This window comes from Ambystoma mexicanum, chromosome 6p, assembly GCF_040938575.1.
Source record: "Ambystoma mexicanum isolate Mex_15411 chromosome 6p, UKY_AmexF1_1, whole genome shotgun sequence".
Lineage (NCBI taxonomy): Eukaryota > Metazoa > Chordata > Amphibia > Caudata > Ambystomatidae > Ambystoma > Ambystoma mexicanum.
Genome location: NC_090935.1, coordinates 60077270 through 60093635, shown reverse-complemented (window position 1 = coordinate 60093635; position 16366 = coordinate 60077270). Strand labels below are relative to the sequence as shown.

General features: G+C 49.6%; 1 protein-coding gene across 1 annotated transcript in view; it reads left to right on the top strand.

Annotated features, from left to right (window-relative positions):
- LOC138510873 (uncharacterized) overlaps positions 1-16366 on the top strand; it is a 259307-nt gene that overhangs the window by 49936 nt on the left and 193005 nt on the right. The window contains exon 2 of the mRNA XM_069626530.1: positions 12670-12896. Within this exon, the coding sequence (XP_069482631.1) occupies positions 12670-12896 (227 nt within the window). The remainder of the gene's footprint in view (positions 1-12669; positions 12897-16366) is intronic.

The window sequence follows — 16366 nt, the reverse complement described above, 5'->3', positions numbered from 1 at the left end:
TGCGTGCTATCAAATCTGAAGATGGCTGCCAGAGGAGGGGTGTTGCAGTACCCTTTGGGAACACCACACACAATTAAGACTACAAGTGACAGTACAATTTCACCTTTGATACAAGCCTGTACTACACAGTTAAAGTGGTAGCAGTAGCGGAGCAGCCAGACTTATCTCAAGAGTAAGTGAGCAGTATCAAATGGACAGCAATTACTATGATTCAGGCAAGCACTGACTCAATGTTTTCAAGTAAAAGAATGTACATTTATTTCACTCTTCATTTGTATAACATTACTCTATTATAAGCAGTCTAAAAATCACACTGTTTAATACACCACACCGCTTCCCTTAAATTCCAGACAATTTAAGCTCACAAAATGAAGTGGGAGCAAAATGGCACTCCAGCAATTTAAAAGGGAGGGAAAGACAAAAGTTAACAAACGAATCCACACCAACAGGTAAGTACTCGGGGCAAGCGAACAAGAGACTACCATGGCAAAATCAGATAGAAAAGGCTTAGGGCCAAAGTCAATGGTTCAAAATAATACAGTTCAGGGTACTTCACGGTGAAGTTCGTGGCATGGTTTCCGGACGAGGTTGGTTGGTAGAAAAGTTAGTTCAAAGAGAAGGATAAGCCCTCGGATTGGAGAAAGATTTCAAAAACTTTCACCGCGGCTGAATGAAACGCATAACCGGATTTGCACAGTACCTTAAAACACAGGGAGCTGTAGCTGAGGCAGAAGTTCCTGGTAGTTCCTGCAGGCTCACGGTTCCTGAAGCGACTGTCGGACTGACGAGAAGTAGGAAGACTGGAGGGTCCTGCACTACCCAGGGAAGAAACCAGCAGCAGAGCAAAGCAGCGAATAAAAGGTGCACTCGCAGGGTCCGACCTTCCTGGCTATCCTGCCCACTGTAGCTCTGTACATCGAATTCGACCAGAGGAGGGGTCCTGGCTTGCAGTTTGGGTGAACTGGTTGATCCCACCAGCTCAAGGGAAGAAGTTTCCTGGAGGATCTTCTCTGTCGTCGGATTCTGGAGATTCGGACCTGCAGCAGGGCTTTACCGGGCGGTTGTAGGGGTCCTCTTCTTCCAGTTCCTCGTTGGTTCTTTCGTTCCAGTGGCGACTCTGGTCTTCCAGTCCCAGAGTCATGATTTTTATGCAGTTTTCCCCCATTCATACAGCCTGGCTGTCAATCACACAGCAGGGTGACTGGCCTGCAAGGCCAGTCTCCTTAGCTAATCAGACAAGAGTGCGACTTGGGTTACCAAGGGAACCCATTGCAGGGGTCCTAAAACCCCTCCCTCGCATCCTGCCTACCCAGACTCAGGCGCTTAAAGGAGGGCTAATGGGAGCCACTGCAGAGCCCATGGCGGTTCCATGGATCTGGTGCAAATAATTTGTTAAACGTGAAGTAATTTTCTGTTATGGGCACCATAGAATAAATTAATTGGGCGCAGGTAAACTAGGTCGCTTGGTTTGTAATAATTCCTCATCCATGCTTAAAATTGCTGCTTATGGGGTTCTCGTATAGAGTGAGACTCTATCTAGTCCGACTAGAGTTATTGTTGTCCATCAAACCACTGCCCTTCAATCAATCTAATTACATCCGTGGTGTCTTATATGCAAGACTGTATTTTTGATACAGAAGGTTTCAAATAAAAATCTGCAAACTTCGAGAGTGGTTCAAAAATCGAGTCCGTTCCAGACACACTAGGTCCCCCTGAATGGATTGTCATGGTCTTATGAATCTTCGGCAGTATGAATCTTTGGCAGTATGTAGAATTTAGGTGTACTTGGATTTTTAGTGACCAGGTAGTCGGCTTCTTGCTTTTCAACTTTAATTTTTTTTCAAACTTTCAGTGAAATCTCCATGGTTGTCGGTTACTCATCTATGTAGGTTTGGCGATCTAGTATTACCATCGCCACGCCAATGTCAGTTTAGAATGTTTTTAGCCATAATGTTAGCAATGGCGACCTAGGTTTGAGCCCTGTCTCTAACATTGAATTCACTTTATTCAAACTGTCCAACCTTTTTCACACTCTTCCACATTAAAATATAAAAACGGTATCTAAATGTAGCTCGTCAGCTTACCCACTCTTATAAAATAGTAAAAAAAGTGTTCTTTTTTTTTGCACATTGCCTTTTATCCGTAGCTGACTTTAAGGGGCTCACTCAGGGGGCTGACCCAGAGAAGTGTCGTCTTTCTTGTCTTCATAACTTCCATCCGTATTCCTAACCCGTTTACATTGTTCTTGTAATTAATAAAGGCTTTATATTTGCACAGAGGCAGCTCTCCTGCTGCATGAATTGCACACCGGCTCCACTGAGATTTTTGGTGCCCATCTTTTTGTGGTAATTGCAGCATGCCTAATGGCAGCCATTAACAGCCTGGAAGACGTAAAGGAGTCTGCCTGCAGGCCTCTACAGTTTCATGTTACAGCTCGCCCTCATAATGGTTTGTATAGTCTTAGCATGTTCAAATGTAAGGATTCCTGATAATCTGGTGCGAGAACTGTGTCGTAATCTGTATTACGTGCTGGAGGATGTGCACGCAATTGTGTGGCTGGGCTTGTGGAATGAGAATTTGCAGTGTGGGAGTACGTGTGAGGATTCTACATTTGTCAGTTGGGGGAGGACTGTTACTGCCGGGTGGAGTGTTACCGGTGTCGTCTACGTACCTTCTCTCAATGAACGTGGACACTGTAACTTGGAATAAAGCTGATCTTAATACGTACTTGCATGACACGGCAAGGCTACTTCACATGGCGACGAGGAGAACCGTTGCGGAGGGGACGGTCCAGCGGTGACGACACTGCCCTCCAGTTGACCAACCACCCCACCCGGCAGGGCTGGCTGTGGGACCGCATAGTCAGTCCTGAGAAGAAACAGCCGGCAGCGTCCTTTGTCCTCCATGTGGTGGCTCCGGAGTGTTCAGCGTGTAGCCGTAGTTAGCCGTGTTTTGTCCTTCTTGGTGGCGCTGCACACAAGCTGGTGCGTCGGAGGCTGGTGAGGAGAGCTGTTGGGGGCACTGTGCCTCCTCGCGAAAGGGTGTTGGTCGACAGTGAGGGCGGCGCAGTCTTGCGAAGAACAGGACTTTACGGGGTACCCGTCGCATCTCGTGTCCTGCTGGGGGCGCTCCAGCCAGTGGCGCCTCGGCTGTGGGGGTTGCTGTGCCCTAGTGTCTGCTCTGGAGCCCTACTAAGGGGCACTACCAGGCACTGCGCTTAGTGATGGACCTGAGTAGGTGATAGCACGTCGGAACTGCAGGGCCACGTTTCATAGCGGCTCTGTGATTGGCTTGGTGGCGGAACCAATCCTGCGGTCTGTGCTTCCAGAGAGTCCGGTGAGCCTCAGCACACTAGTTTCGGAGGCAGTGTGGAAATGCTAGTATGGCTTGGGAGGCCTGCTATGTCGACGGTGGCTGGAAGAAACATGTTGCCCCATTCTATGTTTGGAGTGGCGCTGGCAGTCCGGACTGTAAACTTCGGGGTGCTAGTGACAGAGAAGGGAAAAGGCATGGAGCGTGGAGAGGTGCTAATGAAATGTCGGAAGTGGTCGTGTGATGGACCGTGGAGCAAGGACGGGGGAACCATCCTCCAATGCTGTGCAGGGTTCAGGTGCAGCAGGAGATACGCAGGAGACAGTAATTTCTGGGGAGACTCTTTTGGCATTGGAGTTTGGCAGGCCAGCTGGCTTTCTTCTGTACTTTGTCGTTTTGACCCAGGGTGGGGTCAATATTTGAACATGGTCGTATATTAACTGTGTGGGGTTGGTCGGTATGAATGTAGTGTGACTTCTGTAGTCGTGGCCTCTGTATTGTGAGTTGTTTGGGCCTGTGTGCTAGTGTATATGGGTGTGATTGTTAATGTTGTGGCCGTATTGTGGGTGTACTCCTACGTCCCATCCCCTTTCCTCCATACTTATGGGACATCCCTCCGTCCTGTGGGGCGGGACCAGAGCACTTCGTAAAAACCATCCACATTTTTTTCAAAAATGTGTCCCTCTTTCCTGTGCAGGGCCCGGCACGCGGCTGTAACCCTGCCCACCTTGGCTCCGCATCGCCCATCAGTCCTTTTCTCCGCACGATGGGGGCTGGATGCACTTGCATCCTCGGAAGTTTACTTCCGTTTTTCCCTCTCTGGCTCTCGCTAGCGTTCGTTTACGTCCGTCTATGTCTTTTAAACTAGATTGTCCATCCTCTTTGTTTAGTGTGTTTGGGTCCGGAACACCTTTGGGACTCCTGTTTTTACTGTGACTCCCTTTCGGTCCTGGCTCTTCAACGTCGGTTGGAGCGGTGGGAGGAGGTGTTTGGTCGGACTCCTCCTTCACATTTTCAGGCGTTCATCGACGAGAAGAAAAAAACGCCCGGTAAGTTCTTTGATTTTCAGAGCACCCCGGCTGGGGGATACCTTCCCGGGTTCCTCTCGAGCCGGGAGGGGCGTCGATCGCTCTATTACCGGGGTTCGCCCTGAGGTGCCTGTCGGGCCTAATAATTCTACCTGAGTTTTCTGAGGGTTTCCGTAAGGGGCCTGTGTTCACCGGAGTACACTCCGAGGCCCCTCCTGTGGGGGCTGTGTGTAGACCCAGTTTTACTGAGTCGTGGGGTACCAGAGCTTTCTCTGAGGCCGCTCTTTCGGCTTCCCTCAAAAACAAAACCGGGGTACGCCCCAAGGCCTTGGCTGGGCTGGAGGTTACCGAACGCATGTTCGAGGCCCGTGCCGATAAGGCTTCTACCGGGCCTAGGTCCGAGGTCCCTCGTACAGAGGCTAAGGCTACCAACAGTCCGGGCAAGGCCCTGTCGGTGACGGCGCACCGTTCCCGCTCTTGTGGTGACACCAGATCTGTTGAGGGGGCAAAGGTTTCTTCTTTTACCAGCAGTGCCGAGGCTCTTCCTTCGAAGGCTCAGTTGGCGGTTGGTATGTCGCAGAAACATTCCAGGCCTCATAGTACCGGCTCTGCCGAGGTTCCTTACGTTAAAGCTAAAATGAAGACCCCTGATCCATCGACTGGGACCCCTGCCTCACTTCCTCACGTGCCGCAGTTCCCCTCAGATGAGGACAAAATGGCGCCCGTTCCCGCCGTGACCATGGTGGCCATTTTAGGTACTACCCCTACAACTACGCCATCGGCCCCTGGTGTAGGGTTCGGTCCTTCGGGTGAACCTAAGGTCCCTTGTGCGCATCCTTACTGGCCAGTTTTGGATTGGAACGCCCGGATGCCTCTTCCGCACAATGTTTCATTGCCCGCGGCTCCCTTGATTTATGTGGATATTTCGGCGGAGGGGCCTGTGTGGCAAACGTCCCCGTTGCGTCCCTGGATTTGTCCACCTCATGAGAGGCCGCCTCAGGTTCCGAAACAATCTCCTGAGGACGCCTTTTTCATTAAGTTTCAAGCGCTTATGCGCACCGACCCCATGAAGGGCTTTTCAAGGAGATATGTTCACCTGCGCCTCCGGCTCCAACCGTCCAGTCCGTGGTTCCGCCGGCGCCTCTCTTGCCCGTGGTGCCTCCCCCTGCGCTTCCGCCTGTGCCGCCGTTGTCCCCATTGGACAAGGTAGTGCCTGACTCGGCTCAGCAGGAGCCAGACCTGTCAGATGACCCTCAAGGCGATCAGGACAACAAGGACCTGCCCCGCTCTACCAGAGCTTTCCATGACCGGGTACTGGACATGATGAGCTTCTTGGATGATCCGGTGCCCGAGGCACCTGCTCCGCAGGAGGGCGTGCTTTCTGGGGCGTTCACCTTGTCTCCTTTGGAGCGTACCGGCCTATTCTTGCAGAAGGACGTTCTGGCCGAGGTCCGAAGAGTTTGGGAAAAGCCACACTCAGGATTTTTTGTCAATAAAAAGATTGACGCGAGGTACAGGCTACATTCCTCGGAAGAAGTGGCCTTGTCTTGTCCGCCTCCCTCCTCCACAGTGGTGGCTGCGGCCACATTGCAATCCAGACCTGCAGCTTCCTCCTCCGCGACGGCGACTCAGGTCTTGGGGAAGGAGGACAAGCTCCTGGACTCCCTAGGGAGGAAAATATTTGCCAATTCGGCTTTGCAGCTCAGGCAGGCCAATGCAGAACTGATTTTGGCGGGAGCTAACATGCGGATGTGGAGAGGTCTGTCGGAGTTTGAGGCGAGAAGCTGGAGGATTTCAGAGGAGGCCTTTCCGATTCCAGGGTCTTGGCCCATGATCTCCTGGAGGCTGTGGCTCATCACGTAGACACCTCGGCTCGGGGTCTGATGTTGGGGGTTGATACCTCGCGGCAAGCATGGCTGCATGCCACTAAGTTCTCGAAGGAGGTGCAAGACAAGGTCCTGGACCTTCCATTTGATGGTAAGGTGCTTTTTCACTCTTATACTGATGTAGAGCTCACCAAAACCAAAGACAGCACTCAGACGGCTAAATCTTTGTCTGTGCTGGTTAAACCTCCCTTCAAGACTCAAAGGCCATTGTCGCAAGGTCGACCTTCCTCTGGTTTTAGGGGCTTCCTCGACCGCAAAAATCGGTGTGGATGCTCCTACGGGTGTGGATACTCCTGCGGGGTATAACCGCTGTAGACAACAGCGTACACAGTATTTCTCCCGCTCCTCAGCCTCCTCATCAGGTTCAGGTGGCACCGCCACCGATAAACCTGCCTCTCTGAAAAACTGACTTAATAGTGCGCCCAGAATCCACTACGTAGAAAATTGAATTTAGAATCGCGCCCAATAGCGTCGCTATGAAGGTTGCATTTAGAAGTGCAACCAATACCCTCTGTGAAAGTTGATTATAGAAGTGTATCCAATAGACGCTCTGTAAAGTTGAATTTAGAAGTGTCCCCAATAGCATCTGTGAAAGTTGACTATAGAACTGTATCCTATAGACACTCTGGAAAGTTTCATTTATAAGTGTGCCCAATAGCCTCTAGTAAACTGAATCTAGAAGTGTGCCCAATTAGCCTCTCTGTGGAAAACTGTATTTAGAAATACACCCAGTACCCTCTCTGGGAAAGTTGCAATTAGAAGTGTGCTCAGTGAAAGAGCATATAACCGACCATACCACACCACCATGCTTACTCTCTCCTTACATCACCACTCAACTAGAACACAGAGATACTATGACACCATTCGGTATAACTGTTCTCATACCAACATTCCGCCGCTTACTCCACATCATTCTATGTAATCACGGCTGGTTCCACACCCCCAGCCAGGCGTTTTCCTCAGGCCTAACGCAGCCACATCCGTTCCGGATAAATCCTGCCAGAACGAACACATTCTCCTGATCTCTCAACCACCACACCTACCACTAAGAAGCAGCTATTACACGAGTACCGCACGAGCTGCACACATACCCGGTGCTCACACGCACCTTTTGACTCTCCCTACTCTCTCTACTGATCTGAACTTCGGTTCCCAAGGGCGTTCAACCTACAAGCGCCTTCAGACCATACCAATGGTATATAAGGCGCTATATAAGTGCAAAATAACAATAACAATAACAAATGAGGGTTTTCCGCGCTCGCACGAGACCCTGGTGGGAGGACGCATTGCGTCTCATTGGGAGGCGTGGCAGACCATCACAGAAGACAGATGGGTCTTGTCAGTCCCTCGAGCGGGCTTCCGCTTACCTTAACCCCCCACCCCTCAACCCTCCTTTTCAGCTGTGGGATCACCCTTCCCTCAAGGCCGAGGTTCAGAAACTTCTGCTCCTCGGAGCTGTGGAACCCGTTCCCCTTGGGGAGCGAGGGGAGGGCTTCTACTCCCGGCTGTTTACGGTGCCAAAACCCAACCAGGCTGGCCTGCGCACCATCCTAGACCTTTCCCAGTTCAATCTTTCCCTACCCCAAGAGAAATTCAAGATGATCACGCCCGGCCAAATTTACTCCTCATTGCAGGCGGGCGATTGGCTCAGCGTGGTGGACCTTCAGGATGCGTACATGCATATCCTGATTTGGAACCCACACAGGAGATATCACCGTTTCTCTCTGGGAGAGGAGCACTTCCAGTTTCGGGTGCTTCCTTTTGGCATCATTTCGGCGCTGCGTGTCTTTGTGAAGATGTCGATGACCGCGGCCCATCTTCGTCTCCAGGGTATCCATGTGTATCCCGATTTGGACGACTGGCTTCTACGCAGCCCTTGCCCGTTGGCAGCAGCGGGCAACCTCCAGTCTCTCCTTCAGCTCCTGTTCCATTTTGGGCTGTCGGTGAACTGGCGGAAATCCTCCATGACGGTCTCACAGGCCTGACTTTCCTGGGTTTTCGTTGGAACACGATAGACTGCTGTGTATCTGACCGGGGACAGAATGGCGGATCTGTTGGCCACGTGTCAGATGTTTACGCAGTCGGAGAGCATGTCGGCCTGGTGGTTCCAGAGGCTTCTGGGCCTCATGGCCTTATGTGTGCTGGCTCTTTCTCTTGCTCGTCTCAAAATGAGGCGGACCCAGATGGCCCTTCGGAGTTCCTGGCCTCAGGCTGTGGACCCGGATTCCAAACTGATAATGATTCCGGATTCCATGAGTGTACCTGGACTGGTGGTCTTCTCTCAGCAACCTGTCAGTGGGTGTAGGGTTCCAGGACCCATGCCCCATGGTGATGATCACGACAGACTTCTCCCTTTTCAGGTGGGGTGCGACGTTAGATCTTCAGGTCTCGGACCACTGGTCATCTCAGGACAAGCTCCTGCACATAAATCAATTGGAGCTTCTGGCGATTTTTCTGGCGATTTTTCTGGCGCACAAGGCGTTCAGACCTCTCATTGAGAACAAGGTGGTCCGCATAAGAACGGACAATGTGGTGTCAATGTACTACATAAACGAGCAGGGGGGAACGAAGTCTCCCCCTCTCGTGTATCTGGCCATTCAGATTTGGGAGTGGGCCGTGCTTCATGGGGTCTGGCTGCTTGCAGTGCACATCCCGGGCTGGCTGAATGTCACCGCGGATGCCCTCAGCCGCAGACAGTGGTCAGCTACGAGTGGGAGTTGAAGGCGGAGATCCTATCATGGATTTTCTCGCGTTGGTGCGCACCGGAGGTGGACCTCTTCGCCACGGCGATGAACAAGAAGCTTCCTCAGTACGCCTCCAGAGGGAGGCTGGGAGCCTCCTCTCTGGGGGATGCACTCGAGATCCCATGGCACAACATGAGAGCTTACGCCTTCCCGCCTCTTCCTCTGGTTCATCGAGCAAGTTGGAAGCTGAAAAGTTCTGTCAACTGTTCTCTTCTACTGATAGCTCTGTGGTGGCCGGCCAGGTTTTGGTTCTCAGAACTTCAACACCTGTCGGCGTGTCCGCCGATCAGGTTACCAGTAACTCCCGATCTTCTTCATCAAGGAGAACAGTAGATGTGGCACCCCTCCCCATAATCACTCAACTTGGCGGCATGGTGCCGGAGTTCACGGCGCTAGAGCCTTTGGATTTGTCTGCGGATAAAATGCGCATTATCCAGGCAGCCAGGAAACCCTCGACCAGATCCCAATACAAGAGTAAATGGCTCAGGTTCTGTCATTGGTGTTTGAAGAAAGAATTGGACCCGAGGGTGGCGACGATTGACACTGTGCTGTCCTTTGTCTCCTCCCTAGAAGAGTCACGGGTCCATGTCTTGTCCTGCAGGACCTATCTCTCGGCGATCTCCGCCTACCTCTCTACAGACCGGTGTTCTTATTCGTTAACTAACCCGGTGGTGAAGACATTTTGCTGGTTTGACACGCATCTACCCTCCGGTTCGTAGTCTGCACCTGCCCTGGGACCTAAATGTAGTCCTGACGGCGCTGTGCCATAAACCTTTTGAGCCAATGGCTACGGTTGACCTCAAGTACGTGTCCTGGAAAGTGTCCTTTCTGGTAGCCGTTAAGTCAGCGAGGAGAGTGAGTGAGCTCCAGGCATTGTCGGTGGAGCATCCTTTCTTGGCCTTTCACAAGGACAAGGTAGTCCTTCGGACGAACCCAGCTTTCCTACCAAAGGTAGTGACCGAATTCCATCTGAACCAGTCGATTTCCCTTCTGGTCTTTTTTCCAAACTCCGCCTCGGAGGCGGAAAGGTTTCTACACTGCCTGGATGTCTGAAGAGCTCTAAAGTTCTACCTGGACAGGACTGCCGAGCTTCGGAGCTCTTCCCAACTGTTTGTGACCTTCGGCAAACCCCAGGGCAGGCCGGCGTCTAAGGCATCCATTTCCAGATGGATTGCTGCCTGTATCACGGAATCTTTCACCGTCCAAAAGCTGAAACCTCTTAAGGGTATCCATGCACATCAGGTGCGAGGCAAGGCAGCTGTGGTTGCTTTTCAGAAGTATGTTCCCTGGGAGTCCATCGCTAGAGCGGCTACTTGGGCCTCCCCATCTGCTTTCTGTAAGCATTACTGCCTCGATATGAGCTCTAGGGCTGACGCTCAGTTCGGCCAGGCTGTGCTGAAGAACCTGTTTCAGTAATGGGTATTTCCATCCACCCATAGTTCCTGTAAGGAGTGCTTGGGCATCTCCCATAAGTATGGAGGAAAGGGGACGGGACGTAGGAGTGTTACCAGGTTACTCACCGTAGTGACCACCTTTCCGCCATACGCCCGCCGTCCCCTCTAATAAGGTTCCTCTGTTATTGCTAAAGGGTCTTGGACCCTGCGATAGAAAAGGACTGATGGGCGATGCACGGTGCAGAGCCAAGGTGGGCGGGGTTACGGCCGCGTGCCGGACCCCGCGCAGGAAAGAGGAGGTACACCTTTTCAAAAAAAATGTGGATGCTTTTTACAAAGTGCTCCCGAACCGTCCCACAGGACGGAGAGATGTCCCATAAGTATGGAGGAACGGGGACTATGGACTAGGAGTAAGGTGGTCACAACGGTGAGTAACCTGGTAATTTGAATAGGCACGAAGGGTATATTTTTGTGAATGTTTATTTTACTGCGTTTTATTTACATGTATGTATTTTCCTTCTTGGGGGGACGTGAGGAGGAAAGGGACGGTGGGATAAAGTGTGATAGTAATGTAATTTTCTGTAATGTGTTTTCTGTTACAGGATGGACTTTGGGGATGGGTCTTCACACACTTTTGCCCAATGTGATTTTATGTGACATATTTTTTTCCTTTACAGGATGGACTTTGGGGGATGGCCAACAGTTGGTCTCTGATTGGGAGTTTAGTTGGATAGTGTTTCGTCATTTTCTATGGGTATGGGAATATGACGTGGTGGGTCGTGTTGGGTGTTGCCTAGGTATATGTTTCCTGGGCAGTTATGTGATTGATACGCATTTGGGATGCATAGTTCACCTGGTTTGGGTGCTGTGATGTGTATGCATGGCAGTGGACAGGTGGAGCCTCTACAGGAATGTAGGCTGGAGGTTGGGTTGCTATGTGTAGTGCATTGTTGGTTTGCTCAGTTGCGTTTTATCAACGGTGGTTCAGTTTGCTATTTGGGGGTAATTTCGGTCCTAGTCAGGTTGGGCTAGGTGTTCACAGGGCTGGGTTACCACTCGTGGTGTCAATGGTGTAGTGACAGGGGTGCTATTCCATGGATTGCCGGCATTTGGAATTGTTGGCACTGCGTTACTGTGTTTTTGTTTTTATTATTTTCGGCTTGGTATTTCTTAGAATTATCTGGGTTTTGGGTTGTCTAGCGGGGGCGTTCCTTTCTTTATGTGGTTTGGCATTGGTTTGGGTCTCAGGGTTGATTATTGTAATTTGTTAGTGGCCTGGGACAAATGGTGTTTAGTGTGCATGGGTTTTGGTCAGTATTTGACAGTGATCTTAGCTTTTGGTCATTGAGTTTTGTGATTTGCTTTCGGAGTGACAGGTTGGAGTGCCCGGGCTCTTTCTTAGTAGCGGGTTGTTGCTCTAGCGAGCGGGAATGTACTCGGACGTGGCAGGTCCGTTGTCCTGAGGGGCAGCTCATGACGGGAGGTGTTGGTGCTTGAAGGGGTTAGAATGTTACTGTGTTCTTTTTGGTATGGTATGGGTGTGGCAGGCCCATGTCCCAAGGGGCAGCTTGGGACCGGTGGTTGCTCTGTTTTTGCTCTCGTGGTTTGGGCTTCGGGGTTTGTAAGATGTTGGTTCTTCAGGGTGTGGAGTACTTCTTGTGGGTGTTTTTGGTAGAACATCATGGGTAAAGTTGTGTTGAATTAACATCTGTTTTTCAGTTGGGCTGCATGTATTCCGGGCCTGTACTTTTCAGTGAAGTGAGGGGAGTACCTGGTTGGGGGTAAGGTGATTTTTGGTGTTTTGTGGAAATTGGTACATTCCGTGCTGGCCACGCGTTATGTAGGGTTTGATGCATTATAAGAAAAGTTTTTCTTGTGATAGTGAACGGGGGAGGATGTGTCGTAATCTGTATTACGTACTGGAGGATGTGCACGAGATTGTGTGGCTGGGCTTGTGGAATGAGAATGTGCAGAGTGCGTGTGAGGATTCTACATTAGTCAGTTGGGGGAGGACTGTTACTGCCGGGTGGGGTGTTACCGGTGTCGTCTACGTACCTTCTCTCTTAATGAACGTGGACACTGTAACTTGGAATAAAGCTGATCTTAATACATACTTACGTGTCACGGCGAGGCTACTTTAGTGTTTAGTAGAACCTTGCGAATGGAGTACTCAAACTTAGGGTGAGGCGGCACCGTTCCACCATTTTGCCGGTGTCTCACTATTGGATGTCACAATTTTTACTTACCTATGTATTATATACGTAAGTTGTGGGTGGCACCTTGAAACACTTTCTCCCTCTTTCAGTGTTGAACAGATCAAGGACCGCTGGCAAAAGCTCAAATTAAGATACTGGAAGTTGAAGAAAATTCTGGAGACCAGCGAGTCTACGGGTTTGGGCCTCCTCAGTGACTTTCCATACTTTGACGAGTTGGAGCTGTTGTTGGGGGTGCAGTCGAGTGTGATGCCCTGTAGGAGAGAGGCTGATAGCTCTGGATTGGGCAGCCCTGTGGAGGTGAATCAAAGTCCTCTTGGTAGGTACAGTAGTAAAATATAGTCTTGACATGCTCCCACAGTGAAAACCTGCACTATTGAAAACTTGGGTTAGAGGAACATTTTAAAGATCTGTTGTAGTTTAGCAAATGACTGGTTTATTTCAAACAAGATGCATTAACAAAGTAACACTGGTTGTTGGGCAACACTATTTGCTGGCAATAGGACCAGCACTGGCATAGTCACTGGTTTTGGCGTTTGCAGTTTATTGTATTTTACATGTATTATTTGATGAAAATTACAGTGGGGGGCAATTTTGGCACACAAATTGTTACAAAACTTTCAAATTGATTAATGGATCTGGGGACCAGCGTCCGTAACATTGGCTGAGTGGATGTGAATACAATACAAGACAAGATAATGCAGGTGATGTAGAAACATGAACCAGGGACCAGAACAGTAGAGCATGATCTAGGAATTGGATAGTGGAGGAAGTGTTAAGATTTAAGATGAAGGGCTGAGGGGTTGTTGTAGCGAGGTAGGGGGCAGAGAATAACAGTCAGATGTGGTGATGTAGAATGCTATGCAAGCAGTTCTTACTAGGAGGTGGAGCTAGGAAGTTGCATTTAAATGGAGTGGGAATAGTTGGAGAGGAAGTGTAAGGAGCATGGAGATGAAGAGGCTGGAAACGAGTGAGCACGGGGGTGGGGGGCACTAAAGTGGTATGGGCTATTGTGTAGGGTGGGGCAAGTCCATACATAGTTCTGAAGATGAGAATTAGTTTACTGCCCTCCATCATAGATAAACAGCCAAACTGACTACGAGCTGGGGAGGTTAAAGTGTACAGACCAAAGGATAGTGGGAATGCCATAGTGTAAACTGACAGTAGTGTTAGAGGAGATTGGGTGCTTAGCAGTGTTGAAGGGAAGAGGTTTATTTTTCTGATGTTGAGTGGCAGATTTGGGAGAAGTTTGCCAAGTTTGATGGTTTTGCCTCATTTCCGTTTTCAAGATGCAGATGCTAGGTAAGGCCGGAGAGGGTTTATGAGTGAATGTAGTAAGAGGGAAGTGAGTGGAGAAGGGAGCGTGAAGAGCAGCATTAAGTTACTGAAGGCTTTATCAATGGTTGGCACTGGGAATTTTGCAATGGAGGAGAGCGAGTGGTGTAGGTCAGAGGGGTAGATGGAGAATTTGGAGGAGGGACACTTGCGCTTGGTAATCGAAATGGTAGATGGAGAAAGCGGGGTGGAAGTATGAGTGGAGATGGAATGCTCAGGCGATGAAGGAGCAGTAGAGTTCGAGTTGAGAATAAAGTCAAGAGAGTTACCATTTGAATGGGTGGCCAGAAGAGAGCGAGTGGTTAAGGAGAAGAAAGCTAAACTCGGTGGAGAGGTGTGGAGGTTAGTCACCAGTGGCAATGAGGCGATGGCGAGGAAGGGAGTCAATCAGTTGCGAGATGTGGTTAATAAATTGACCAGCGGAATCAGGCTGTCAATGGAGATATAATATGAATGTCATAGGGAGCAGTGATTGTGGAGATGGTGTATTCGAAAGAGGAAGAAATGGCAGGAGATGGCGTAGGGAGAGATAGGAAGTTTGGAAGATGCAACCAGTCCCACACCACCATCCGTACTTGTTGGGTGGGTGAAGGTGTGGGCGGCCATGAAGGGCAGCAAAGGTTGCAGCGAGATCAGTTTTCTGTAAGGGTAATGAGGTCAATGAAGGGAGAATGGTAAAGAAGGAAGTTGGAGGTTAAAGTCTTGCATACAAGTGGATCTTGTATGCAAAGTAGTACGTTGTAGAGCGGGTCACGGAAAAAATGCTGTAAAATGTGTGTTCCAGTTGTCATTTATCACTTCCCACCCGAGCATCTCAATAACTGGCTTTTGATTTTATGATGCAGTGGTTTGCTAGTTATAGAAGCCTTGGAAAGGCCTATACATTAATCACCCTGGCTTAAACGATTTGTCTACAAGCAGGCATTACCATTTTAAGATCCAGCCTCCAGAGAGCTTCCCTGATGTAGGGCAGGCATTGCTGCTATAAACAGTGATTTTTCCGTATATGGTCTGAGGTGAACATGACAGACTGTCGGTGCATGAGTCTGATATTCTCACCATTGTCCTCAGAAGGTAGTTAATGAGGAATTACAAAAATGTACTCATAACTAAAAGTGTCACTCAGTACAACATAGCTAGACACTTTAAAATCTGCACAAAGATTTACACTAAGTGTACAGAAAGTTGGGCCAAGGGCATAATCTGTTGCAGCAGCAAACACTTCTGGTTCTTGCTACCATATATGAGCATTGTGACACCAAGGCATTGTGATTGCCATGTAAACTACTCCCTGAATAGCTTTCCCGGCCTACTCCAAAAATGCACTCAGTCGTTTCCACTTTAGACCCTGCCACGGTTTCCATAGATAATATTTTTCACTGAAAAAACAAACTAATGTTTAGTTAAGTTGCCCAAATTTATTGCAACAAAACCCCTGAAATACAGCGCATTTGTAAAGTAATGATGAGTGAAGGCACGCCTCTAAACGCTCACATCTGAATAAATGCAACCCGCAAGGGTTAAAAGGCCCAAAAAGCTATTGCAAAGGTAACAAGTATTTAATCTACACAAAGTGGGTGCATCAGCAAATAACTCTGCTGCTATGGAACGTTCTGCTGCACAGAGTTACAAGCAGAAAGTTTTATAAGGAAACAAATCGTCATTAATGATGTAAATACACAGAGAAAAAAACCACGCGGCTGGTTGATGAGACCTATACATGTCCAGCCTCTTCTATATGAGATGCTAGGCCATTGGTCCCAGCCCAGTCTGTCAGTCTTCCATCACGTGGGGCCTGCTGAGCTCATCCTCGTTGAACCATAGTCTGGTTAGCAATTAATGTCAACTATAAAACAATGCTACTTCTATCATTTATATTGTGCACCTGAAAGGCTCGGGGAGTGGCACAGGGTCTTGGGTCAAGCTAAACCACACATCCTTCACTCATCCCTTATCGCACCATCCGCACCCAAGGCTTCCACCCTCGCTTTGGACTATAACTTATTCCGCCCTGTACTTGGCATTGTGTATTTAAGATGGCACAGCCATGTTCTCAGATCTTTTATGGGCAGGTAGTTTATGGTTGGTAATCTCCTATCGTGGAATTCAGGGGGTCACAGGACTGGGGCAGTTGTGGGGGCTATAACTCGCAGTTGGTTGGGTGGGGGTCGGAGGCCTGCTTTGGCCTGGCGGTGATGAACGTGCACAGTGAGGTAGGTGCCTGGTACTGTCTCGTGGCCTTGCAGGGCACATTCCTTCCACACAAACACATTGGCAACCACATGTAGAACAATGGATGGTCTTTGTGGGCGGGCAGCGCTGCTTTTCTCACCAGTGCTTGGGTATCGTCGGGTTTCCCCATGTCAATTTGCGGCCTGTATCTAACGCACTGAATGCTACATAGCCTTATAGGCCTTATGTTCTGATTATGGCCTACATAAATTGTTTGTTTGC